This window comes from Tauraco erythrolophus, chromosome 7 (assembly GCF_009769465.1).
Source record: "Tauraco erythrolophus isolate bTauEry1 chromosome 7, bTauEry1.pri, whole genome shotgun sequence".
In the NCBI taxonomy this organism is placed as follows: domain Eukaryota; kingdom Metazoa; phylum Chordata; class Aves; order Musophagiformes; family Musophagidae; genus Tauraco; species Tauraco erythrolophus.
In genome coordinates this window covers 35877874-35905582 of record NC_141471.1, presented here as the reverse complement: position 1 = coordinate 35905582, position 27709 = coordinate 35877874, and the positions used below count along the sequence as shown (strand labels likewise).

At 40.1% G+C, this 27709-nt stretch overlaps 1 protein-coding gene across 2 annotated transcripts in view; it reads left to right on the top strand.

The window, feature by feature from the left end:
* Positions 1-27709, top strand: part of RAPGEF5 (Rap guanine nucleotide exchange factor 5) — a 159058-nt gene that overhangs the window by 19815 nt on the left and 111534 nt on the right. For both annotated transcript variants that reach the window (XM_086614741.1, XM_086614742.1), the window contains exons 2-7: positions 10618-10668; positions 11798-11904; positions 12931-13052; positions 14415-14583; positions 20113-20179; positions 27489-27537. In XM_086614741.1, coding sequence (XP_086470867.1) covers positions 10618-10668; positions 11798-11904; positions 12931-13052; positions 14415-14583; positions 20113-20179; positions 27489-27537 — 565 coding nt within the window. The remainder of the gene's footprint in view (positions 1-10617; positions 10669-11797; positions 11905-12930; positions 13053-14414; positions 14584-20112; positions 20180-27488; positions 27538-27709) is intronic.

Below are 27709 nucleotides of genomic sequence, written 5' to 3'. Positions count from 1 at the left end.
TTTTAATAATCACTAAAAAATTCCACCCACCTGCTCTTGTGTGCTACCCTCCAGATCAAAACCAAACCAGATGCCGATGGCCAGGAACACAATGGTAGATTACAAAGACCATCTATTGTATTTTTTAGATGCTGGTTTTAAAGAGAAATAAATCCAGCAATATTGCTAAATTTTTACAGTGACAGTCTGTACAGTCGCTACTTTGTACTGAAAAAAAGGGAGGATGCTGCTTTCCTGTGAAATGTTGCTGAAAGCCAGGAAGAGTGAACTGCACTAGGAAGCTTTTAAGGTGGCATTAGGAAAGGTATGGCTGAAATGGCAAACTAGAGCCCAAATGCTCCAATAAAGTTAGGTTAAGGAAGGAACGCAATCAATCAAGTATATTCTACATATTTTAATCATGAATCAATTTTAATGTTATATAAAGCATGATAAAAAGCAGTCAAATTCTGATTCTTTCTTATTTTTGTACTTAATGAAGTCTCACTGCGTATTACCATATGAGTTGAAAAATGTGCATAATGTATTTATAAGAAAGAGAAGAGAAAACTTGTTTAAGCTCTGTTTCTATATTGTAAACTATGGCTGTAGCCCATGCAGTCTACAATAGATCTATGGAGTTCGGTGAGATGGGATTTCTGTTTTACTTAACCTGGTACACTTATGTGAATATGAAGGTGAGAGGGAAGTTCCCCATTACTGACACCTTTCAATTTTGTTTTGTCATTTTTTGAGGGCATAGTTAACTTCCTTTTCATGTTGACAGACATAAAGGATTTATTAGGCTTATTCTATGCCATCATTCCTTGGATAGTTTTAATTCAGCATAAACAAGTGCTTCCTCTGAGCACAGCTGTCCCTTCCTGCCTCCCTCCGCCTCCCACTGCTCTTGCCTGTGTTCCTGCCTCCCGCCTCGCTAGCGATCGTGTTTGTGTGGCTCCCCAGTGATCTGGTGGAGGGAAATAATCTGAATTAAAATGAATCGTTATTTAATGAGCCAGTCTGAAGCTATCGGTCCTTCAGCTCAGTAGAGGACCACAACCACGCATGGAAGCACAAAGCAGAAGAGTGGTGAGGATGGGAAGGCTCAGCTGGATGTGGAGGGAGGACATGACCTGCTTGTCAGCAGCCTTGTTTTATGGTACTTTAATCTGGTCGTGGGAACATGTTATCAGGAGAGCGACTGTCTTCTTTTTTTAAGGAACACAAAGTTTCTCTAACTCAGGCATCCCTCTCTGCCAGTTCACCACCCTCCCTTTCTCTTGAACTGAGTGGACTTCCGTGCCAGGATGCTGTAGCTTTGTTTGAGGCACAGGATATGGACAGAAGAGGTTCAAGCCTGTGTTGGTGCCTTCCTGAAACTGGATTTATCCATGACTTTCCTCCCATGGTAGGACTGGGGAAGAGGGAGGAGATCAACCAGCCAGTCCTGCCATATTGTCTTCCGTGATTTCTTTTCTATTCTTTTCTTTTGGGTAAAGAAAAGGGCATTGCAAACAAAATTTGCTCTTGTCCACTGAATTACACTCCTTGCTAGGCTATGGAGACTTCAGAAGTGGCTGGCTTATGCCAGATTAACTAAAAAAGAGTTTTGTTTGAAGCATAAACCTGTTCAGCCGTATTTAGTTTGGTAGGTACTGGAAAATACACAAATGCTTCTAAACACATCGCTTTCCTGACTGTCACTGTCTCAGAAACAAGCCTTTAAACCTAAAGAGCACTACTTGTCTTTATAAGAAGTGGCCATTTTCTTCGCAGATCCCTTTCTGTTTTGGGGGAGGTGAGAGTGAGCCATGAGTTGTAGGTTTCCCTTTTGTGAAATAACTTATTCAGCTTCATTGCAGGTTCTTTTTATATGGAAAACAGATGGGAATATACTCTTCGGTTTCCTTTCACTAATGACCCATTTGGGTTTCTCCAGAGATCTTTGCAGGCTCACCTGGGAACCCTATGTTGCAAGCTGTGCTGAATACAGATTTCTCTTTTTACAGCTTTTTCACCTTTTTATGCTACACCTAAGTATATGAAGTTTAAGAATCCAGGGAAGAACTTTCTTTTACAATTATGTAGGATTCTTTATAAAAAGAGTTTTGTACTTAATCTTAAATAAATATTAATGGAGAGAACTGTTCCGTTGGTTGTTCTTCATTAGCCGTGAATTCTGACAGTGGGTTTCAAGAGGAGCAGTGGGGGAAGGTTGTTTGTTATGGATATTATTTGGCAGAAAGTCAGGCATATTCTACAGTTTCATATGACTGATATCTGCTTTAGCTAGCTTCCCAACCAACCTGCTTGCTGTGCCTTAGCAACCACGAGGAAAAATCTGCTGCCACATGGAAACGGATTGGGATTCATGACAACACTCCCTATACCCAGCCACCCTCAAACAACGGTAGCATTTCATCTACTAAACACAGCACCTGTGTCTTATTTCTACTTAAAACTCCTATAATTTAGACAGTAGCTAGCAATGTCGAATGCAAAAATTTGAAGGTGGCAAAGTGATAAGCCAAATTGTTTGGTAATTTTCTCTCCCTTCCCCCACTCCTTGCCTGGCATGAGTAAGCACTGGGAATAAATGAATATTTACTCCAGCAGGAATTGCTGCTTTCTTGTGTTGCAGGTTGAGGAGGGTGTGTCAGGCAGGTACAACCCAGCTTTGTTCCAGGATTCATGTTTAGATCAGGGCTGGAGTGGAAACTACCTGATTATTATAGCTGCCTCCTTTCAGCAACCCCAGCAAATCCTTTTGAAGAAAAAAACCTCACTGAGTTCCATCAGTTATAACAGTTGCAGCAGTTTCTATCACTATTTTGGCATTATCATGGTTTGTAATGAGAGACAGAAATCTGTCTAGGAAAAAAAAGATATTACTTTTTGATTTGTATGTGGAGTGGGAGAGGAGCCTGAGGGAAATTAAGTCAATACCCCTGGTAGACTTTTAATTTTTCCTGAGCCACTGTATTTTTAGAGTTGAATGATTAGTAAAGAGAGAAAAGCACAAGCAGATGATTGTTTTTGAGAGTGAATTTGAATTCAGCTTTATTTGTGATCCTTTTCCGTACACTGTCTCTCATGGCTGGAACGTGAGAAGTTTCCAGCATGAATATTATTTGTGAAAGTGTATTTTAGGCTTGGATGCTTGAATGCTTGTTGAAAATCTGTTGAATATATAATTTCCTTCGTGGTCACATTAGCCAATTTAGGATTCAGGTGTTGAGTAGTTGCAGAAATCCCCCTGTCAGGGAATAGATACGATCTCATTGCCAGGAAGTCTGTGCTACACTGTGTGCATTTCAAAATAAGATGATTTTTTTTCCAGGCTGTTTATATTTAGGGAATAAGCCCTGATAGAGCACAACACTGAAGCATTTGCTTAATTTTAAGCATACCAAGTAATCCAATTTGGAATGCACAAGTGCTATGCTGAATTCTTTAGGGACATAGTGATAGTGCCCCGAAACTATGAACAATAGTTTTCTCATATTTGTACACAAAAACATTCCTAGAACTGCTCAGCAGTGTGGAGTTGATCATGGGCATGTTTGTGAATTAAGCCTGGATCAAACAGACAAATGTCGATGAGCGTGTTGTAAACTGAAAACAGGTAAAGTTTGATTGTGCATTGCAAACTCTTAATGTGGCATTATGCTCTATTTCAGTTAAAAACCTAGTTATTTGAAAAACTTGGAGGGGAAGCTTAAACAATTTGCTGGGGGGGAAGAACCTTGGTTCTGCATTTTCTTGTTTCTTTTAGTTTTAATATAAATCCCACTGTAAAAGATTTAGAAAAAGGAATAACCTTGACTAATAAAAAAATTTTCCTACTTCCATATTTTTGCCAAACCTTTTTTTCATGCTAAACGCACAGGAATATCAGAAGCTCTTAGAAGAAAAGCAAAAAACATTTGCATCCCATATTTGAAATTATTGTTTTCTTATAATTTCTATGGCCTCTTCTGTAGTGTTGCAGCATGACTTCTCGTGTAGACAGGTTGTTGGCTGCTACCACTGTACTAAATCCCAGCTGAGGAAAGCACTTGAACTGGAGCTCCAAGCACTCTTGCTTTGTTTCTTTCTGAACATGATGGTGATTAAATTGCTAGCAGATGTACAGAGCATTGCTGATGCTACCGCTACTGCAGTGCTGGCAATGGCAGAAATACCAGCAGTTGTTGGAACAGCTTGGGCAGGAGGCAAAGCACAAGTAACTTGTAGGCAAGTCATCCTCTGAAGCTGAGATGAGGCCAAAGAAAAATCCCAGATCTAAAAATGAGGAGAAAATTCAAATGTATCTCAAAAAGGTATGACTGAAAACATGCTCTATAATATTTTTAGCCCTTGACTAGAACATTAACCAGGTTGTAGTAAATGCATAGGGAGTTGCCGTAATGGAGCCAGTTCAATACTCTGAGTAAAGAACTAACTCAACATCTCACAGTAAGATACAGCTTGATCTTTCCAATGGAGACTGAAATGTGCCTTCGTTAGTACACTTTGCTTGTTGTGTAATATGTCATGGGGGAATTTCTTTCTAAACGTTTCAAAAATCAGTTTGTGCTTATATTCTAAAAATATATAAAAAATCAGTTTGTGCTTATAGGTACATAAAAAATAACCAAGTGGTTGGTGACAGCCAACATGGCTTCACTAGGGGCAAGTCGTGCCTGACTAATTTAGTGACCTTCTACGACAAAACTTCAGCACGGGTTGACGTGGGTAAAGCAACGGATGTCGTTTTCCTGGACTTGTGCAAGGCGTTTGACACTGTCCCACATGACATCCTTGTCTCTAAAATGGAGAGACACAGATTTGACAGATGGACCACTCGGTGGATAAAGAACTGTCTGAATGGTCGCACTCAAAGAGTTGTGGTCAATGGTGCGATGTCTACATGGAGACCAGTGTCAAGCGGTGTCCCTCAGGGGTGTGTTCTGGGTCCAGTGCTGTTCAACATCTTTGTCAGTGACATGGATGACGGCATTGAGGGTACCCTCAGTAAGTTTGCCGATGACACCAAGTTGTGTGGTGCCATGGACTCACTTGAGGGAAGAGATGCCATCCAGAGGGACCTTGATAGGCTTGAGAGTTGGGCCAGTGCAAACTGCATGAGCTTCAACAAGTCAAAATGCAAGGTCCTTCACCTGCGTCGGGCCAATCCTAGGCACAAATACAAACTGGGCACAGAGCGGGTTGAGAGTAGCCCTGAAGAGAAGGATTTGGGGGTGTTTATAGATGAGAAGCTCATGAGAGCCGGCAGTGCGCTCATGCGGCCCAGAAGGCCAACCGCATCCTGGGATGTATCAAGAGAAGCGTGGTCAGCAGGTCAAGAGAGGTGATTCTCCCCCTCTGCTCTGCTCTTGTGAGACCCCACCTCGAATACTGCGTCCAGTTCTGGTGTCCCCACCATAAGAGAGACAGATTTGTTGGAGCGTGTTCAGAGGAGGGCCACAAAGATGATCCAGGGGCTGGAGCACCTCTGCTACAAGGACAGGTTGCGGGAGCTGGGATTGTTCAGCCTTGAAAAGAGAAGACTTCGGGGGGACCTAATAGCTGCCTTCCAATACCTGAAGGGAACTTACAGGAAGGCTGGGGAGGGACTTTTTACAAGAGTGTCCACTGATAGGACAAGGGGAAATGGGTTTAAGTTGAAGGAGAACAGATTTAGATTAGATCTTAGGAAGAAATTCTTCAGTACGAGGGTGGTAAGACTTTGGAATAAACTGCCCAGAGAAGTTGTGGATGTTCCCTCCCTGGAGGTGTTCAAGGCCAGGTTGAATGGAGCCTTGAGTAGCCTGGTCTAGTTGAGAGGCATCCCTGCCCATGACAGGGAGGTTGGATTAGATGATCTCTGAGGTCCCTTCCAGCCTATGCCATTCTATGATTCCAAAATGTTATCATCAATATCTTTGCATGCTTATCTGTAATGATAGAGATTCTCAACTTGTTTAAAAATAATTGTCTAGTTGAAGCAATACTAATTTAAACCCAGATACAGACCTTGCATAGTAATATCAGTCATTGAATTAGCTACTGCTTTTAAAAATCTAGCTGTACTATTTGATTCTTTGTCTAATAATTGCATGAGCTGGTCGTGTGGATTGTAAAGAAATGTTACCTTCTGGTTGTTTTAAATTACTTGCTGGTCACTTTATTCTAATCCTCCCATTCTTTTAACACCATTGCTCTACCCTTTGCGTTTCTAGTGGTTTTAAAAAGCACATTAAACTCCTTTATAATTTTTCCAAATTTCAGACTAAATTATCTGTGGGGGGTGTGTGTATACATATATGTATATATATATGTATATATATATGTGTGTGTATATATGTATATAGTTTGGATCCTAGCAGTCCTATTCCAAAACCTTCTCCTGAGTCACCTGTCCCAACTATCCTCTCCTGTCACATGCAAGTCCTGCCCCCAAGCTAGGATGCCGTCTCTGTGCCACATTCATACTTCATGCTCCTGATTGCCCAGCCCAAGGCACCAGCTCCCTACAGTTTCTTTCCTGCATCCTCAGCAGAGAAGCTGAAGCCACCTACGCGCACCTACTCATGTACAATGGGAGAGCCCTCTTGGAGGATGCCCAGTGCTCTGGATCTGCTCTGCATAGGGTCTGCTGTCCCAGGACCATACACACTCCCACATCCCCATCTCCTCCCCGACAAGTGATTTGGCAAAGCTCTTCCTCAAGCTGGTGAAGAGGCACAGGGGGATGCCGGGATGGCAGTGCCTGGAAAGCAGCATTTGGCATGGGCAGCAATAGCTGTTCCAAGGTAATTTTCATAAAAGATGAGCTGTTTACTTGATGGCTAATGAATTTGCTTTAAAAGCCAATTTTGGCTTTTTCTAAGAGTTATTTACAAATGTATTTTGAATATGTGTGTTTCAAAATCATTTGGGAGGAGCAGCCTATGTTTGCCAAATACCTTCACCTTCAGGGAGGAGTGGTGCTTCCCCCACACAGCAGTCTGAAGATGGGGGTTTTCAAACAAAGCCTGGACCACCAATCCACTCCTCTTCTTCCTTTCTCTGGAAGAGGACTGCCCAGCTTGTCCCCGATAGCCGAAGTAGGATCTGCTGAACAACGGTGTGCTCAGTAGCACAAAATGTTGGGATTTTGTGCTAGCTAAATATTTATTGAGGCAAGTTAAAAATAAAAAAGGAAAAGAAAAGGGGATCTAGCTTGGTAGCTAGGACATAAACTCTTAAAATTTGATATGAATTTTGCTCTAACTGCAGTGTTTCAATGTTACACAGGCTGCACTAGTATCAATAGGAAAGATATTTTTTTCTGTTCCAGAATCCACTTCCACTTTTTTTATTTTCTCCTAAGCAGTTTCTGTTTTCTTCTATTTGTAGAAATTTCATTGTGTGTAGGTTCCTGCATGGCAGGCTAAATGTACTGACCTGGGCTCTCCAAAGTTTCATGCTCGCTCCAAGCTGATATGGGTCCAGGCTGCTGCCAACAGAAGCTATTGTCCTGTCTTCTCTTCCCCCATTTCAGAGCTGTGAATTCCTTCTCTTTCCCCTGCACCAGAGCTAGCACTGTGTGGTTTGAAAGATAAACTAAAAGACTACTATTTTTTTCTCTACTAGTTTTCAGCATCCATCACCTTTTGCAGACTTCTTGAAATTTCTTCCTATATATCTAATCCAAATCTACCCTCTTTCAGTTTAAAACTGTTACCCCTGGTCCTATCACTACACTCCCTGATAAAGAGTCCCTCTCCAGCTTTCTTGTAGGCCCCCTTTAGGTACTGGAAGGCTGCTATAAGGTCTTCCCAGAGCCTTCTATTCTCCGGTCTGAACAGCCCCAACTCTGTAAGCCTTTCTCTATAGGAGAGATGCTCCAGCCCTCAAATCATCTTCATGACCCTCCTCTGGACCCGCTCCAGCAGCTCCATGTCCTTCTTGTGTTGGGGACTCCAGAGCTGAACACAATATTCCAGGTGGGGTCTCACAAAAGCAGAGTAGAGGGGCAGAATCACCTACCTCGACCTGCCGGCCATGCTTCTTTGGATGCAGCCCAGGATATGGTTGGCTTTCTGGGCTGCAAGTGCACATTGCTGGCTCATGTTGAGCTTCTCATCAACCAGCACTCCCAAGTCTTTCTCCTCAGGGCTGCTTTCAATCCGTTCTCCGCCCAGCCTGTATTTGTGCTTGGGATTGCCCCGACCTGCATGCAGGACCTTGCACTTGGCCTTGTTGAAGTTCATGAGGTTCTCACAGGCCCACCTCTCCAGCCTGTCAAGGTCCCTCTGGATGGCATCCCTTCCCTCCAGCATGTCCACCACACAACACAGCTTGGTGTCATCAGCAAACTTGCTGCGGGTGCACTCAATCCCACTGTCCATGTTCCTGAAAAAGGTACTGAATAATACTGGTCTTGGACCCCTGAGGAGCACCACTCATCACTGCTCTCCACTTGGACATTGAGCTGTTGACCACAACTCTCTGAGTGTGACAATCCAGCCAATTCCTTATCCACCAAGTGGTCCACCTGTCAAATTCATGTCTCATCATTTTAGAAACAAGGATGTATGTGGGACAGTGTCAAATGCTTTGGACAAGTCCAGGTAGATGATGTCAGTCGCTTTTCCCCTTATCCACAAATGCTCGTTGTAGAAGGCCACCAAATTTGTCCTTTTTACTGAGTTTGGCCTTATGCTGTCGTGCGACTGCACCCTGCATTAGCAGTATTTTCCCTGGCTGAGGCTCATCTGTACTCTGAGTGCCGGGGACCAGGCCAGTGCAATGCTAGGGGCTGTAGTTCCCACTGGCATCACTGGAATTAGCTTGCTGATGATAATGGATTAGTGCCAGCTTGGGATTGGAGAGGGGAGGGGGAAATCAATGTATAAGCTTTGATGGTGCTGCTGCAGTGAGTGAGGTTTGTTGAATGACAGGCTTGGACAGAAGCCAAGTGGTGGTATTTAGGGCTGCTGCAGAACCAAGGCGTTAAGTGGGGTCTGAGGCAACGTTGCAGTCTTACGGCATCTTCGTTGGGTGTGGGAGAGGAGAATTAAGCTTTTATGTTATAGTATTTCCATATGGAGCTACTGTTACACATGGAACTACATCAACATTTGTGATGACTGCGGAAGGGTAAACAGCATTAGATGCTTCTGTGATTCCACTTCCCTTCTCTTTCTAAAAATACAGTAACAAGAAAATAGGGGGAAAAAAGCAGGTGGCATTACCGAAATATGGTTTCTGTAATACTTACAGGGTGTGAAGGGTAATTATTTTTTTTTTTTATGATTACAATATACCAAGTGTGAATTGGATCCTTCTCAAAGCGAGGAATTAATTATACTGCCTACAAGTTGGAATAACGTGCTCCCGCACCACACAATCCTCTCATTGTGCTGCCAGTGCACCTGCACAACGTCTTCTGTTCCGCTTCCAGACTTCTTTAGGCAATGTTTATTTGTGTCTTGTGTGGATCGAAGTAAAATAGAAGTTGCCATTAAGCATGAGAGTAGGCAATATCTTGTCTTTTAACACTGACAAGATATGGAAATATCATGGTGACTAAAGGTGGGGTAACCTGACTCTCACACAGATGTTTGTCCTGTCTCTGTTTGCCTTTCGGAGTTCTGGTTCACTGTTAATTTTACAACTTTAAATCCCCAATCTTTATGGATCAGTGGTAAGGTTTTGGAGTTTGCATTTCCCTGCTGTGAAGAGTTATGTGTCATTTTCCTTTCTATCTCCTCAAATATGTATCTCCTCTAATTTCATTGAGTGATCAGTTATTCTCATGTTACATAAAACAGAGTGCAGAAAGTCTGTCTTTTCTCTGTGCTGTTTCGTTATTTTGTATAATTACGTCTCCTGTAATCTCTCCTTTGTAAGGTAAATAGTCACAGTCTTTTCTGTTTCTTCTCATATTAAAATTTACCCAAATCTTTTATTATTCCTACTACTATTATTGTCTGAATCCCCTCTAACATCACAGCGTCTGTTTTTTGAGATGATATTACCAGTGCAACATGTGACCTGCCGGAGATAATGTGGATCTACATTAGAGTAATGTTACCTCCCCACTGGTCACCATTTTATTCCTCATTTATCCTAATATTTTTTTAACTACAGTTAAGAATTTCATTTAGAAGCATAGTTTTCCTTGAGAATTGTTCTGTGACCCTGAGATGTTTTTACTGAATTGATAAAGTTTGCTTTAAGAGGTATTACAGCATGTGTAATTACATTTTCTCCCTCTAGTACGTGCTGCTTTTAATATTGAGCTCATTGTGACACTGTCTTTTCACCTAGCCTTTTTTTAGGTTCATCTTGAAATTCTTCGCTGTCATTTCTGGTCTTTCCTGACCCAAATAATTTTGTGTTGTCTACAGGCTTTGCCACCTCATTGCTCATCATCTTTTCCAGATCAAGAATAAGTGTAGTAAATAACACAGCACTGACTTTACCAAACCTTTTTCCTGATGTGAAAAAAAATTATTATTTGGAGGCTTCAGTTAGACTAGTCAGATGATTTGATAAATTCTTTTTATTTAGATTTCAATAGCTAAAAGACCTAGATTGCTGCTACTTCTTTTCCATACAAAAATCAGAACAAAACTAAAGTGCTACCGAATTGTTTTACAGACCCTGTCCAGAAGAATTTCAAATCCCTATTTGGAAACTCCTTCAAACAAGGTACTTGTCAAGCTTCTTTTTAATTCCATTTCATCAAATAACATATTAGGAATCTTTTTGCTTTGGTTCTGGTTCATCCTCTTAATCATAGCTTTGAATACACTTGTGAATGTGGCTTGCAGTTAAATCCAGTTAACAAGTTATAATCTGTGTGTGTTAGAAACTGTCTATGTCTATTACAACAATTCAATTTGCAAATTCAGTGAATTCCGACATGCACTTGCTTCCCAAACGTTTAAACAATTGCCACCATTTAGTTTACTTTTGCAATATTTGAGAGCTCTGTTTTTGCATCTCACAAGACTTTAATGTCTCAGGACTATTTTATATTCCTTGAAAGATTCCTAAACATGGCGGTGAGGGGGAAGGTGAAACCATGGCATCGTTTTTCTTTCAAGTTAGTTATTTGTGTTACTTATGTGTTTTGCTGGGATGCTGACAAAACATCAAACGGGAGCTTGAGTTAAATTCATCAGTAGGGAGTGGTATACAGAGTCCAGGTGGAACATAGTTTTCTGGGAGATGGAATTGGGTCCTGTTTTGATAGACACATCTGCAGCCTTGAAGGGTAAGGTAGAAATTAGTTGTGGGGGAAGTCAGAGGTGTGTCCGTTCTGAAAGACCACCTCCTCCTGGTAAGGTACAGATCAACTGACCTCTAGCTATCATAGGATACCTCCGAAGTTTCTGATCAAAAAGAAGAAACTATGAAATGGTGTTTCAATGTGTATTAAGCTTGTATTAAATTTTTAACTCAAATACGTGTGCAATAATATTTAATTGTAAATGTATTAGTGTGGTTTTGCAATGGTTAATATACTAGAATAACTCCTGTTTTCATTTGAGCTTGCCTGTTGTTCAAAGGTAAAGCCGACAGATAGTAAACCCTATACTTTTCTAAGGCGGCAATTATGAAAGCAGTCCAGCTCGTGAGGCCATCTGCAACCCGTGATACAACTGGGTGTTGCAGAAGTTGGAGTGCATTTTCTATGAGGCTTTGACTGCTTGCTGTCGTTTAGCTGGGGAGAAGGCATTGCTCAGAGGGAGGGAGCGGACAGTAGCAAGGCCAATATACTACAGCAGGAATAAATCCCTGTTTGTCACAGTTTTCGATTTCTCTTTTCATTCAGATTTATGGAGAAAGTTCTTCCTGTGCTGGGAGAGCTCTTAGGAATATTTTTACTCTACAAGCGTCTGACCTGATTAAAGACAGGGTGTACCTTACTGGCATTTGCAGGTAACCTGAGATCATTCATTTTAATCAACTGGATGGGTTTTATTTGCATTAGTCTATGCCCTGATTTGGCAAGACACTAAATTCTGAGAGTGAGATTTTGTGTTACTAAGAATTGAAAATATTTTCTAAAAAAGTTCTTTAAAATCTCATGTATTTTAATATCTTTTCTTATGTTGCTTTGTCAGTTTTCAGAAAGCAGCAGTGACCTGATTATATGTCCATTAATTTAATTGTTTATGATTTCAAATACAATTGTGTTTGTCTGTTATTTTGTTGAAAAGAAAGAGTATTAAATTCAGCCCTGGTCTGGAGTTATAAAAGAGTTTAATTGGATTTCTAAGATTTAGTTACACAGTGATTTTTGCATGTAATTTATGGAATATTTCTGTAATGAAGTGATTTTCCATTTGTGTTGCATTACAGCATAAATGCTTCCTCCTATTTTCAATTATGCCAAAATGTGCAGGTCTCTATTATAGCACCATTCATTCATATCCGTATATAAGAAAAAGCCACAACTTTTTTTTTTTTTGTGATTTAAAAAGATAAGATTACAAATAACGTGAAAGGTCAAGTATATCCTAGAGCAACACTCAAGGTCTTGCACATATATTGTGTAGCTGTAGTGCTTATGCCTATACTCGGAAAGGAAATAAAATCCTGAGGCTAAAAAACGGATTTTATTTTGCTCTTATACGTCTTTGGATGACTGTCTGTATGCAGCACAAGTTGATAAAAATATCTCATATGCATGAATTAGGTATGTAAAGGAACTTACTTACCTAACACAAGTTCCCTTGTTGTAACTAGAAGCATCCCCTGAGAATTGTCAGAGTAATTCCTTCCCTTGAAATGAACAGGATTTCAAAAATTAGTAATTGAGATGAAAAGTTTGCCTTTCTGAACAAAAGCATTTACTTTTAATAGCTTTTAAAAGTAGCTCTTTAATATAAAAGAGCATTTTAACATTAATATAAAAGAGCATTTTAACATTAGTGTAAGACGTGATGTTTTGCTTATTTTCAGGAGAAGCTGTGTTGGATCAGAACTGGTAGACTGGCTTTTGGAGCAGTGCCCTTTTGTTAAGTGCAGATCTACAGCAGTTGGAGTGTGGCAGCTCCTCCTGGATATGGGCATTATATTATCAGGTCAGTCTTGACAGTACTTCTAGGGTGAGGAAGGCTATCGGTTTCTCCTGCTTAGGATGAGACTCATGTTTTTGATGGGAGAGGAAGGAGGCAAAGAAAAGAAATGCAGATTGATCCATTTTTCTTGACAGTTGTTTATTTTATTATGTCTTTGGTAGGCTCACCTCTGTGACCTTTCATTTCATAAATACCAAAGATGAATCATATTTTAAGCAATTTCCTTCCTTTTGCTTTTGCAAATGTAATTGCCTATTACCAAGTTGCAGACAGCATGTGTGTCTTTTCCAGCCTATTTTTTGTTTCTCCTCAAGCTCTTTTAGGTTTTTCACAAGACAGCAGCTGTTTAGTCACTGCAGGTCATGGCTTTGTCAGATGACTTCTCCAGCTATTAGTGATTTTCCCTTCCTCCCTCTGTTTTAGTTTTGGATTACAATGGATTGAGAGAGGATTCAGCAAATTGAGACAGTGGTGATGCCAGGTTCTACCAGGCTGTCCCCACCTTCCCCACCAAATTTAGGAGCTTGGTCCAGCTAATGTGGTTGGCGATAATTACACTGTTAACCAGCCTCTGGAAATCTGATGGACTTGACTTTGTATCTGGGACTACTTAGGTAGCTCAACTCAAAGCATACCCCACCCTGGGGTCTTTGCTAGACACTTAACTTTCTTCCTTCTGAAAAGGTGAGGTGTTATAGAAGATTTGTTCTTACGTACACTGACGGTATACTTAAAGGTTTGCCTGTGCTCCAAATACACTGACAGTATGTCTGATCCTCACCAAGGGCTGAGTGACTCTTCCAGCAGGAGCTTGAGTTTTTGGCTTTGGACCTCGTCCTTCAATCCCAGTTAAATGCTGGTTATGCCAGGGAAGATAACAGCTGTTTTTACTGACGCATCATCTTACCCAGGTGTAGTTGACAAATCCAGTAGCCCTGAATTTGAGGAGAAGCAAGGATGATGATGGGCTGCATCCCCATTATTGAACTTTGTTTACTAGTGCCTGGCCATTAGTGAGAACAGATTAGATGCCAATGGAAATCAAGGCTCAGAAATCTGACAAGTGGAAGACTTTTTATCCCCTAATTCTGAACGGATTCCAAAATCAATTAAATAGTCTGCAGTCTTAATGCTTGCATTTCAAGAGCATGGAGATCTTCAAATTGAGGTTTTGGGGTTGTCCTGTTTGATGTGCCGAGTTAATATGAGAGGACAGGATCGTTTCTGTGCTGAGTTTGTGATCCTTTTGCTTTGTGTGGAGGTGCGAATCTGTATTAAAGCCAAGTACAATACAGAACGTGTGGGGACACGGAACATTTACATGGTAAAGGTTTAAAGGCTATCTCATGTTATTTTTTCTAACAGTGGACAGACATCTCTATTTTCAAGACACTCATGCTTTCTACCAGTTCTCTGCGGATGAATGTACCTACCTCTTCTGTGAATTTGAGAAAGAGGAAGGATGGAAGAATGGAGTAAAGCTCCTACTTCAACTACTGCCATTGTCTCCTCCCAGGATTGACATGTGTAATCTGTAAGTGTGCATATACAGCTGTTTGCAACTTTTGCTGACCATTTTTGACATACTCGTAATGACACTGTTTACTTCCAAACCACCGTGCAAATAAGCCAGCTTTCTTTTCAGGATTGACAAGCTTTGCAGAGATGGACTTTTCATTTGAGAAAGTCAGTGTGGGTAGGTAAACGCAGGCACTCGACTAGGGGTTTTTGGCATATTGTGATTCTTGTAACACTAGCTTGCTGACTCTAGCTTGCAATATTACCTGGGCAAATGGCTTACTTTTTTTATCTCCTTCTACATTTGGAGATTTGGTATGAATTTGGCAGCAGGCATGCTGTGGAGCTGATTGACTAGCAGACCAAACGCCCTTGTGCTGTGTCAGGATCAGCTATCAGATGGATAGAGAGAATGGGTAGAAATTATGTAGCTGCAGTCATCTGATTTTAGTTTGCCACTGCACGTTTGCCAGAGCTCTGTAGTCTCACATTATTTTTTTTTTTCATAATATGCCTTTTAAGAGTTTTGCTTCCTGTATGTCTCCTCTTCACCTGACTATTGGATGTTACCATCTGTGCTGATACAGCTGTGCTCTAAATGTTGCCTATTTAGAGCAACTAGAAGGAAACCATAGTTAAGTGTGCCACAGTGAGAGGCCAAAATATAGGAAAAACGTGTCAGTGAGAGGTCTAGAGGCTTGTTGACCCCTCATGTCTTAGCAACCCTGCAGGAGCCGGCCTTGATAGACAAGTTGAGTTAAGTTCTTATATTGTCCTTAGCATGATGAGTCCTCAAACCTGATGTTTATACTGTGGAAAACTATTACACTGCCAGTACCAAGATTTATTCTCTTTGATGTCAAAGACGAAACTTTCTTCTATAAGTACTTTAATTCTCTACATATTAGATTTAAAAACACATTCTCTCAAATAAATGTTCACTGGAAATATTTTAAAGGAGCACAAAGCCCAAAGTCCCTGTAAGATGTCTCAAGCCCAGCTTCTTGAATTTGGACATGTTGACCTGGTAGAAGAAAATCTCAGTAATTTCTCTGCATGGCTCAGGGCAGAAACTTGATTGGCTTCCCTGTTGCTGACTGCCCTCACCAACCAGAAATTGGCAATTCTGGAGTGGGATTCCCTTGAAAATGCATTTATTTGGTCAGCTTGGGTGAGCGTAACCAAGTGACAAGGACGACAAATTGGCTAGAGCTGGGGACTGAACGTCATGTTCTAAGCAGATGAGTCTCATGGGAGAAAACCTTTGAATACTTTTGCAAATACAAGTTCTTGTCTTCCAGCCTGCTCTGGTGCTAAGCAATTTGTCTGTCCCTTAAATATCAGGACGATTTCGTCTTGATTTCAGTGGGAACTGGGTTTTTCCTCATTGTCACTGCAAATCAGGCCACTTTTCATGGTTACTGACTACTTGTACAAAGGCTTTGAATGAAAAAGACAGAACGGATAGGTCATATTTATGTGTTATGTGAAGGATGCTGGGTAGGAAAATGGATTGAAGACTTTTTAGATTCAAGTTAAAAATGTCTCCAGCCACAGTCAGCATGCAGGACACTACCACTATGTTACAGTTTGCTGTGCAGTTTTATCGTTTCAGTGCAACTGTCATTTCTAGTGGAGGACGATTCTTGTCACATGAATTGAACAATTACTCATTAATGTACATTTTCAGCTCCTTCCTGCTCACATTATTCAAATTTTAGTTGAAGTTGGATTTCTTTGGGGAACATTGTCACTGAAGAATTATTTTCTGGAGGTTTTACCTGTCAAATTGTGAGGGTGCTTTTAAAAAAATATATATATTGAAGGAATCGAATTTTAAATAATGATATACTCTTGAGGGAGCGTGATATTAAAGGGAAAGGAGGCTTTTCCAGGTTCAAAGGTCTCCATACTTGATGCAAATAATACACTGCCAAAACACAATCCAAAAAGGAATAGATGTGATGAGGTGTTTGTTAAAGCTATCTGACCAGGTTAAATAAACCCATATGCTGTTTCTCATGAAGAAAGAGAGCAATTTTAAAAACTCTTCCTTGCAGTGAATGTTTGCTTTGCCTCAAATATATAAGCTGTTTTGCATAACGTTAGAAGCGTAGTCTTTCTTGTAATTTAATATTTTTGTATTCATTTTTCTGTCTTAGTTTTTCTCATAGTCTGTATCGATGGCATCAATTCTATATGTACATAGGGACAGAGAAATTCTTACTTTATTAATTAGATTCCCTGCTTTTGATGAAATATGAAGCGACTGCCTGCTCGTGCACCAGAAGGCAACATTCAACGTCTCCTGGTGGTCCCGGGAGCTAGATGAGCTCTGTCTCCTCTGCAGCTGGTGGGCAGCAGCCTTGTACTTACCTGGACTGCTAAGTATTCCAGTGGGTCTCTGTGGAGCACCACGGATCTACTGTCCCAGAAGGAGTCTGTAGACCTGAGTAGACAGTAGCAGCTCTGAGGACTTCCTTCAGCAACTCTTCTGGAAACCCTACTAAACAAATATGGCCCGATCTCGACTTACTGTACAGATTTTTGATGGATTTGTCTTTGTTTCCGGTCAGTATTAGCAGTGCTACCAAATAATACTATATTAAGTTCTACAATGAAAATAGAGTTCTGAAGCCTGAGATGTGCTTGCTGTTCCTGAATAAATGCTCCCTGTCACCTTTTGACCTTGGCAAATTCCCTACATTAAATGTAACGTTGGTGGGAATCTACCATGAAAACAAAACAGGATGTAGCAGATTTTTAGCAACTCACTAAACTGAAGGCTAACGTTGTGTGTATTCCACAGGACTGAGCCCCTGTAAATGTTGTCGAATGAGATGGGACTGATGCAGAGGCCTCTTGGGGTCCTTAAACACCTTATGTTAATCACAGCCATTTCTACTTGAATAGAACAGAAGTGAATACTGCAATAACCTGGGAACAAAAGAACTGTATTGAAAACTGTGCCATGGACTTCCTTACAACCTTGAGCAGTCACTTAGGCTCTCATCCAATGTCTCCTGAATTCTTTTCCAGTGATTGCAATGGCTTTGTATCAGGTGTTTAGTCTTTGCGTGCCTCTATTTCCTTCTTTGTAAATGGAGGTGTTTATATCAAAACCTAATTCCCAGAACCACTGGTTAGACTAAACGAACATTTCAAGAATGCATTGAGTACCTTAGACTATTGAAATGTATCCCATAATATTTTTTTCAAATTATTTGAAGAGATATTAACAAGGGATTTCTTTTCTTCATCTCATATTGCTTGTTATTTTCTTTTCAGAAGTGTTACACTTTATTCTTCTTCATCTTCTGTCCTGAAATAATTTACATTTTATTAATTTCAGAAAAGTAATCATTCTTAGAAGTAATTTGGTTTTAGTGCGAATAGCCAGGGTGCAATATTCATTTAGTTACTGCCTTATGGAGCTTCTGGAAAGCTTTTGCTGAACACGAACAGCTCTCAGATATCCATGGGGTTTTTATTGGCATTGTAGGCGGATTGTAAAGTCAGTGTCGAGACATAGGTAGTGGCAGCCCAGGCCCATGGGTGTACCTGTATTGCTTCCTCCGTCAACAGGTCAGGAAGCACTGTAGTTGCTTTCCCGTGCTGTACAGTAATAATTGTACTGGACCTGACTTGCCTGCATGCAGATCTAGGGCAAGCATCCCTCCATCTCACTCTGGTTTACACACTGCCGAGCCCAAGGATCCCTGAGCTGTATAAGCATTAGGCTTGTTTGCCTGAGCTTTGTAGCTCCTCTCTGGTACCAGCCCTACTAGGTCTTAGCTGGGCCCTTTGGAAAAAAAAATAGGGTGATATCTGTTCTGATTCTGTTCCTCAGTATCCATTTTGTCTTACTTTTTTTCCATTAGCTTGAGTACCGTAACACACTCTTTCTCTCTGATTCTGGAGAGCTGATTATAATTTTTAGTATATTAATGGATTCAGAAGTATTTGATGCTCATATGCAGATGAATACTGAGAGTATTTTTAAATAGAAGATGAAGTGATAAAGGCCCAAGATGAAAATAGCTATGCTATATGCTATTCTGGGTTTATAGATGGCATCTGTGGCTGTGTCTATTGAGCTGCTATCTTTTGCCTCCAATTTAGAAGAATCAGGTCCTAGCCTGGTTCTGAGAGATTAAAAGAGATCAGACATGAAGCAGGCACAGGTATCTGAAGAGGTCAGTTATTTTAATGTCATTCCAAATTACAAAGAGAAAGACTGAATAAATCAGTCTTTGTAAATGAAACTGCATTCATTTATTTTATTGGGGCTGTTCCCAACACTTGAAATGTTAAATCACCTTCTTTGAATAGGCAAGGCAGTTATGAAAACATTTGTGATTTCTAATCAGAATTACCATTTTGGTCTGAATATACTTGCCCCAAAATGAATGCATGTGTCATTCTGTGCTTTCTGACCTTAATTTTTTAATCAGGGAAAGAAATTTTTTGACATTGGATGTAAGAATCACAATATACCAGCTGCGTATGCCAGACATGTTGTCAGCTCTTTACCTAGACACATTAGGGTATATGAGCAATAAAATAATTTAGTCAAAGATAGAACCTTCTGCTAAGACCTGGGATTTATGTTTGTTACAGCAGCTGCAGTTTGGCATATCTGCTCTGTTTGCTGGCATGTCACACTTCTTGAATACCATGAAAAGTAAAGATATCAAGGGCATTTTCTTTTTCTTCTTCCTATAGTAATAACCCTGTCATATTGGTATCCTTCTTTTGATTGTCAATAAATCTTCCAAAAGACTTGTGGATGTTTTGGTGATAGGAATTAGACTGTTTTAAAGAAAAACACAGTTGTATCCCATGCTGTCCACAGCAGCTTTTGGGCAGTTCTTTCCACACGGACCAGACTTCTGTGACAGTTTCTAGAGGGGTTCTTCCAGCACTGTCCTACTTTTGCAAAGACACATTAAGTCTGTCTTGTAACTGTCAAGACAACCTGATAGTTTTCTCAGCTATTGCTTTAGTTTGCTAATTTATGGCTTCTTACAAGTATTCTTTTCATTTTCACACTTTTTTTTCAAATATCAAACTTCATGTGTCACGTAATGATTTTGATGTTGTCTGTTTTTATCTGTGTGAGCTTGCATTCCACAGATGTTGCTCCACACCTTAGCAAAGCTGGGTGGTTGGCAGATGGAAAACTCTTTGCTCTGTTGATGGAGTATGGTTTTAGCAGAGCAAAATATGCATTCGAATAAGCAACTCTGAGCTAAGAGGGTCCTGCATTCTTCAGTAGTTCATCATATTTTTATAGCTGAAGAATTCTCTTACTGTTTTACATTAGTCCAGTCAAAAGAGTTCCTGACAGCAAGGGACAAAGAGTGTACTCTGTCGTTACTGACACAATTAATTATTGTCATGTTGCAGTCATCATTTTGATGTGGAATCTCAAAAGCCCTTTTACATTAGTGCCTGTGGCTACACAGTTCCTTGCTTTCCAGGAATCAAAAGATGTTGAAACAGAATGATGGAAATAATAAAATCTTATTTTTATTTTTTAAAGGCCTGATCAAAAAATAGAAGATACGACAGAAACCAGTGCTGAAATTCTTGCTCGTCTCACTTCTGCGGTAAGGTCACTACATCAAAGTTAGTACTGATCATGTTTGAAATATTGTCATGTTTGGATCTTTTCAAATTAAAGACTTAGTGAGCAGGTGTTTGTAATGCAAACTACTTTTTTGTCGCTGAAAGGAGGAAGCTTTACAGAGGTCTTAGCGTGCAGTTCCAAAGCTGTTAAAATCAGTCCAAGCAAGGACTGCTGCAGTCTGCTCTCTTTAATCCATGCTATTCGTGGCCCAGGAGATACCGGTTTGGAGGATCATTGCGACTTTTCTGCCGGGTAGCTTACAGTCAGATCCTCTTGGTCAAGTGGACGTCAGTGAGAAGACAATGATGGGGTGGAGGATAAGGGGAGAGAAAGGGTCTCAGCAGCCCTGGTGTGGATTATCATAAGCTTCTGAGGAGACCCACCTGGGAAGCCTGGGTATCTGGCTTCCCGACTATGTTTAGCCTCAATAAACTCCATCATAATAAACAACAGCTTATCCTATCTGTGCTAGAATTTGGTGCATCTTGTTTATCTTGTTGTAAGTTCGTTGTTCTAAGAAGCAAACAGACAGGACTTCAGAAGGTTAAGCTAGATTCACTCAATCTCATGTAATCTGTACAATGGTACAGAGTGAACATCAGCAAGTTTGCAGGTGATGCAAAACTGGGAGGAATGGTCGATATGTCAGATGGGTGTGCTGCCATTCAGAGAGACCTTGACAGGCTGGAGAGATGGACCAATGGGAATCTCATGCTGATTAGCAAAGGCCAATGCAATGTCCTGCATCTGGGAGAAACAACTTCACGCTCCTGTACAGGCTGAGAGCTGACTGTCTGAAAAGCAGCTTTGCAGAAAAGGACCTGAGGGTCCTGGTGAACTCCTGGTGAAGTTGGACATGAGCCAGAAATGTGCCCTTGTGGCAAAGAAAGCCAACTGCCACTGCATTAGTAGGACCATTACCCTCAGCCTAAGAGAGCTGATCAGTCCCCTCTACTCAGCACTAGTGTGACACGTCTGGAGTGCTGCGTCCAGTTCTGAACTCCCAGTACAAGAGACATGTGGACGTACTGCAGCATATGTCAATGACCGTGAAGGTGATCAGGAAGTAGAGTATCTGACTTACACGAAGAGGCTGAGAGAACTGGGAGTTGAGCTTGGAGCAGAAGTCCATGGGAGGATCTTACCAATGTGTATAAATACCTGATGTAAGAGAATAAAGACAACACAGCCATGCTTTTCTCGGTGGTGTCTTGTGACAAGACAAGAAGCAGTGACACAAACTGAAATTCAAGAGATTCTACTTAAACATAAGAAAAAACTTATTTACTGTGAGGATGATTGAACAATAGAATGTGTTACCCAGAGAGGTAATGGAGTCTCCATCCTTGGAAATGTTCAGAACTCAACTGGACAAGGTTCTGAGCAACCTGCTGTAGCTGACCCTGCTTTTGAGCAGGGGTTTGAATCAGATGATCTCCAGAGGTGCATTCCTACCTCAACCATTTTGTGATTGTATGGTTCTGCAAACATCACACCTAAATCATGGTACCAGCAAAACAGGGAATTAGTGCTAGTTCTGTTTTGAGTATGTGAGAAAGTATAGAGATGAAATTGAATCAAGCAGAGTGAAGTTGTCATGAAAAAGGCATGAGAATAAGAGCTATTATAAGTAAAATGAATAAAGTACTGTCTTGAAATCACTGAAAAATGGAAGGGAAGAATTTGTGCTGTATTTTGTGAAGACTAATGTCTTTACAAAATGCTTTTTGTAGTGTGTTTGAAAAGCCAGTGGTTCTGTATGCTCAAGCTCATGCAAAAATAATTTAAAATGTATGACGTTAGAAAGTTTTGTTTTAAAATTGTTTTTTATTTTTTATTTCCTCCATATTCAAATTCCCTTTTTTCTCTACCTTTTCTTCCTAACTGAAAATGAAAGGAGAACTCAGAACCTCAATTTCCTCCATTTAATTTCCTCCATTTTACTTCCATAGAGAGAAAAAATAGAAAAACATAAAACACTGTTTAAAAAGTCTATATCTTTTCAAACCCCCACAAAACTACCAACTCTATAAAACATTGCTGGTATCCCTCAAAAGCTTCACCTCTCAAAAATAAAAGAATAATGTTTTTTTCATCCGTTAAAGAAAGGGAAACACTAAACACAACAAAGTGACTTTCTGAGTTTAAGAACTGGATCTCACTGTTGCTGGATACACTTGAGTAAAATGCATATTCTTAAACACGTGAGTAATTGATAGTGAGTTCAGAGTGCTTCATATCTAGCTCACAAGGTCAAACCCTTAAACTACATCCTGAATGATTCCAGCAGCAGGGCACATGGACAGTTTGTTGCTTTGTTGTTTGGGTTTTGGTGCTTTTCTTTTTGCTTTTCTTGTAGTGGAATAAAACATTCTGTGTCAGGTCAAAAGGATGCTTCTGTGTCAGCTTTTCTTTTTTGGGGATTAAATACCCAAATTTTCAAACCTAAACTGATTGTGAAGGTCCAGCCCAAGCAATATTGGAGAAGTTTGTGTGCCTAAAATGTAAATCACTGTTTTAGCATCTGAAAGCACAGGAAAATCTGTAAGAATGCATGCATGTAAGGTCTAATTATATATTTCTGTAACTTTATAAAAGCTATTGCTTTTGCAGAGGGTGGAACTCACCTCACCTAAATATAAGTGGCCATATGCAGACATCTAAATCTGAGCTAGCTTCCCCAGACACTTCTTACAGCCAGGGAGCAGAAACAGGCACTTTTAGGATGCTGAATGTGTGATTCATTTTGAAAGTCTACTTTAGGGAAAAACAGTCATACCTTAGGCTCTGCTGGTAAGGCACGCACTCTCTAAGAACGGGTTATAGAGTGACTAGCACAGACATAGGCATCTGTATAAATTTGGTGAATTCCTCTCTCCACCTCTTTTTCTTTACTGTAGCCTGACTTTCTTTGTTGGCCTTTCTCTTATTACTTATTCCCTACTGCATTTTGTTACCAGGTGGTATTATCTCTTGTAGAATTCCACTTCTCACATTCACTGCACAATTTGTGATTTTTGATTTGGGGTTTGGGTTTTGTTTTTTTTTTTGATGATGATTCAGCCAGTCTGGAACTGATTAGTTAGGGAAATGCACTCTTGGTTTTAAACAATGGTTATGGAGATTGTTGAAGATAATAGTGATAGCTGTGGTGAATTATGTTAAGTCAGAAGGGCAGTGGGGAAAAAACTTCAGAGGTTTCCTTATCATCTCAATTTATGCAAAATGTATGGAATAAGCCTCTTTTAAGAGCAGAGTCAGATACAAAGGATAAGCAACTAGCTTCGGGAGTCTCACTTTTTCTTTATGCTTTTTTCTACGATGGAAGAAGCAGAGTCAGTCAAGATAACAGAATGGAGCCTATCGAATTATATACTTGTATCATATGCTCCATTACAATGTGGCACTGACAACACCATCAAACTTAAATTGTAAAGGCAGCTGACATGCAAGCAGTGCAAAGTGCCATTTGAAATAGATTTGCATTGGATAATCTTTTTTGGTCATGAATTTTTAAAAAAATGCAATGATTACTCTTGGGTTTAAAGAAGCATTCCAGAGCTGTCATGAATCCCATGTCACATCCCAAAGAGCAGCTTCATATTCAACGTCTTGTCTGCTAAAACCAGAGCACAGTGGGATGACTATGAGTATTTCCACTGCAAAGGTCTTACCTTACCTTGTGATGGGTCAGAAAATAATATCAGGATGTTAATGCAGTATATATGGGAAATACATTTTTCTGGTACATTGTGACATCAGCCAATATTACTTTTTATTTAGAGTCGATCAAACTGTCATTACTTAAGATGCTAACTAGACTCTTCTTTTTCAAAACCTTGCTGTTGAGAGCTTTCTGTTACAGGATTTCATTTTGAGATTCTGTAAGGATTGCCACTTTGTCTCTAGATCTGAAGTGCTATTTGGCACATTGACATCTAGAATACTGTTTCACAAAAGACTACTATAGACAGAAAAAAGAGAGGGGAAAAAAGTAGGGGTGATATGTACTGTCTACTAGATGTACAACTATGCCTTCTATGATAAAATGACCAGATTCATAGATAAGAGAAGAAGAGTAGTTGTTGTGTACTTTTGAAAAATCTCTGCCTCTGTCCTTTGAAGTTAAAAAGATTTGCCATATAAATATGCCATTCATATTTAATCATGCAGAAGTATATGTGGGTACCACTCTGTATGCACACTCTTGCTCTTTCATATTGCAAAAAAGAAAACTATTTAAGATGTGATAAAATGCCAACAACACATTCAAAATGTTCTCTTCCAGACTTTCATGATATTTCTGTAAATACTGTGTGGTAAGCTAGCCTTTAAACTGAATCAGTTTTGACAACTGCAATGCTACTCAAAATGGGATACTATTTAGATAGTGGTAGATTTGTAGCGACAAGCTATATGTATAGACCAATTTTTTGTGTTTAATATCTCAATTTATTATGGTAGGCATTACTCTTTTTTGAATGTATATTTTACTTTGAGTCCACATTATTATCTTCAGTGTGATGTGCAACTATCGATTTTGTCAAACAGGCAGCAACAGAAATCCTATTAGGGAGAAGTATGATAATGTGTAGTGTGTGTGCAGTGAGGAATGAATGTTGTACATGGCTTTCCATCGGTGTAATGATGCATAGGAATTGCATGTCCAGCAGAGATGTCAAGTGCGTTTATGCTAAAACAGACAAAAGCATATAGATTATGAAATCTAGGGACACCAGGCAAATCTAGAAGGCTGCTTAGCAGTACCAATTCTTCGTGATTTGAGCGAGTCCTAAGAGAGAGAGCACAGACCGTCAAGATGAAACCTTTGATGAAGGAACGTTTGCTTAATATTAAGACTAGAGGAAAATGGTTTTTTTCTCCTGCTTTAACTGAAGGGTTTTGCTCAGATTAGGTAATATGCCAGCTGCATTCCTGGCACAGAGCAAACAATGAGATATTTTGCATAACATAGACAAAATACAGAAAACCAGCCTTTTTATTGCCTGTGATGTTAGCACTGTCTTTCAAGCTTGAGAAGTGCCACCTTATAAGCAAAAGTAATACTGCAAATATAATTGCTGGATGCCATAATCCTGCTTTTTCTTCTGAAAAGATGGGTTTTTCTTTACACTTGTGGAGAGATTTGCATTTTTCAGTTGTTTGATTGGGTTAATTGGTATGTTTAAAACTGTTGCAGACTGTAGCATCTCCTAAGGCTAATCTTGATATAATTATTTATTACATGCTAAACGATGAAGCCGATACATCAGCACACTGTTTCTTACTGTCAGTAACCTGTGAGAATAGACCAGGATCGAGGCATCGACATTGGTACCTCCTGCTGAGTTTAATGAAGGGAGAGGGTCTCAGCAGTTTAGCCATAAAAAGTTGTGGTGGTGGTGTTTAGAAACAGCTTGGACTTTTGTTGAAAATCCCACTCTAGCTCTGGATAGCTTGTATGTATTACTACTAGCGTATATTAGTTGCTGCAAACAAGCAACAGCAGAAGTTGTTTTTCCACAGAAGAGCTGTTCTTTCCCATATTTCTTGCAGTTTATGCTTATGTTAACCATGATTAACAGTTCTCCAGACATGAGAATAAGTGTACAGGAAGGAAGGAAGGGAATATTGCCAGCTTGCACAATTGTGCTGGAAACAGGATGATATTTAAAAAAACTGTGGCACTGCCTTCATGTTTTCCTTCTTGGAGTGGCAGAAAACTGTTCCTCTCAGTTGGGCAGCATCAAGCCATAGAAAAGATCCTTGTACCTTCCAAGGACAAAAAAAAAAACCAACTCCCTGGTTCTTTGCCACAAGGGAAGGAAGGATGCAAACAGAAGAAGGATGTGGCCTCTGGATATGACTGCCTTCTGCCACATGTAAAGCGTGCTGCTGGGTGGCTGCTGAGTCACCTGATCAGTGGACGCTGGAGTTACCATTGTACTGAGATGTCCTGGATGATTTTGTCTGTCTTTCTGCTCATACCAATATAATGTTAACTATTCTCGTTTCACATTTTCAACCTTTTCTTCACAGTTGTGAGAGTGGAATGTTGACAATTGTTAGTAATAGTATTACTTTGGAGGTCTTTCCTGGGCTTTGTGCCTTATTCTGATCAAACCACATCTTGTGAATGATGTTTGAAATTTCACATGCTCTCAGAAATAGAAAATCTCTTGACTGGATGTCAAAACTACGACTGCAGAATAGCCTTGAGCTTTGCATAGGCCTGTTAGACAAGATAGCTACAATCCTTAGAAAAATAGTTGGCATGTCCCATAATTTTTTTTTTTTTTTTTTTAATACTAAAGACAGGCTGACTTGGGAAAATGAGGAAAATTGGAAGAAGCTGGGAGGCACACAGAAGAGTTTGAGAACATGGTTGGGGGTGCGGGAAGGGAAGAACTGAGGTGTACGCAGGAGAGTGTCTGGGGTGCTGTAGGTGAAGTGCAAGGCACCTGAAGCAGCTGCAATGGGACACACGATGGCAGTGAGCAAGTATGAAGCATAAAAGTAAAGCATAATAGAGAATATTATTGAAAGAAAAAGTGACAGACCTATGGAGAGAAGTGGATGTAGAGTTGTGCTGGCTAAAGACTGGTTGTGTAGAGATATAGGGAAAATATGAAGAATAGAGGGACAAGAGGCTGAAGAAGGGCTAGCATAAGGCTATCACGGCAGGACTGTTTAATCACAGGCTAGTGAGATAGCCTGTGAATCTGGAAATCAGATAACTCTTACTTCTGCATGTGCATCTCAAGCTAAATTTTGGTCCTGAAATGCTCAGCCATGCTATTAGGAGAGGTTGTTTCTGAAAGCTCCAAAAAGTGAATGTCAATTATGTACGTAAAACCTCAGCCAAACCTCAGCATGGAGAACTCACTTATCCTGGAGTCACACAGTAAATCCAGCATTGCAGTGTGCTCAGCAAAGGCAAAACAAACATTTAACAAGGAAAGGAAGAACTTTCAAGTGTGTGCTTGTGAAAGAGATATGCTGTGCAAATAAATTACAGGTTGGGCTATTGAATTGCCCACTCCCTAAGGAATGCGCAGTATTTACATGAAATTAAAGTTTGGAAAAAAAAAAAAGTTGTCACAGAATTCCCAGCTGAAAAGGAAATAGATTTGTTAGGAAAGTGACTGTAGTTTAAAAACCAAGTACCTGCATAATTCCATGTGTGGTTGACTGCTCCACAGGATCAATAGCCAGTATCTTGCTAGTGTTGCATTTTGTTTTGACTGTGCTAGTAACTATAACCATCCTCTCCTTTCCTAATATTTTAGGTACAGAGAGAACTGGCTGCTGTCATTGCCTTGAAAGCAAGGAAATCAGGTGAGTCAGGCTGGACTTTAGAAGGTGTTTTGTAATGCTGTTCTCTTTTGTCATTTATGAAAGTATTTGGATTGTCATTGCTGTCTGATTAACATGGGGAAGCAAAGGTAGTAGACCTCGTTCCTCTCTCGCTGGAGAGTCTGTGTATATAGCACAATGCAATTACTGTCAA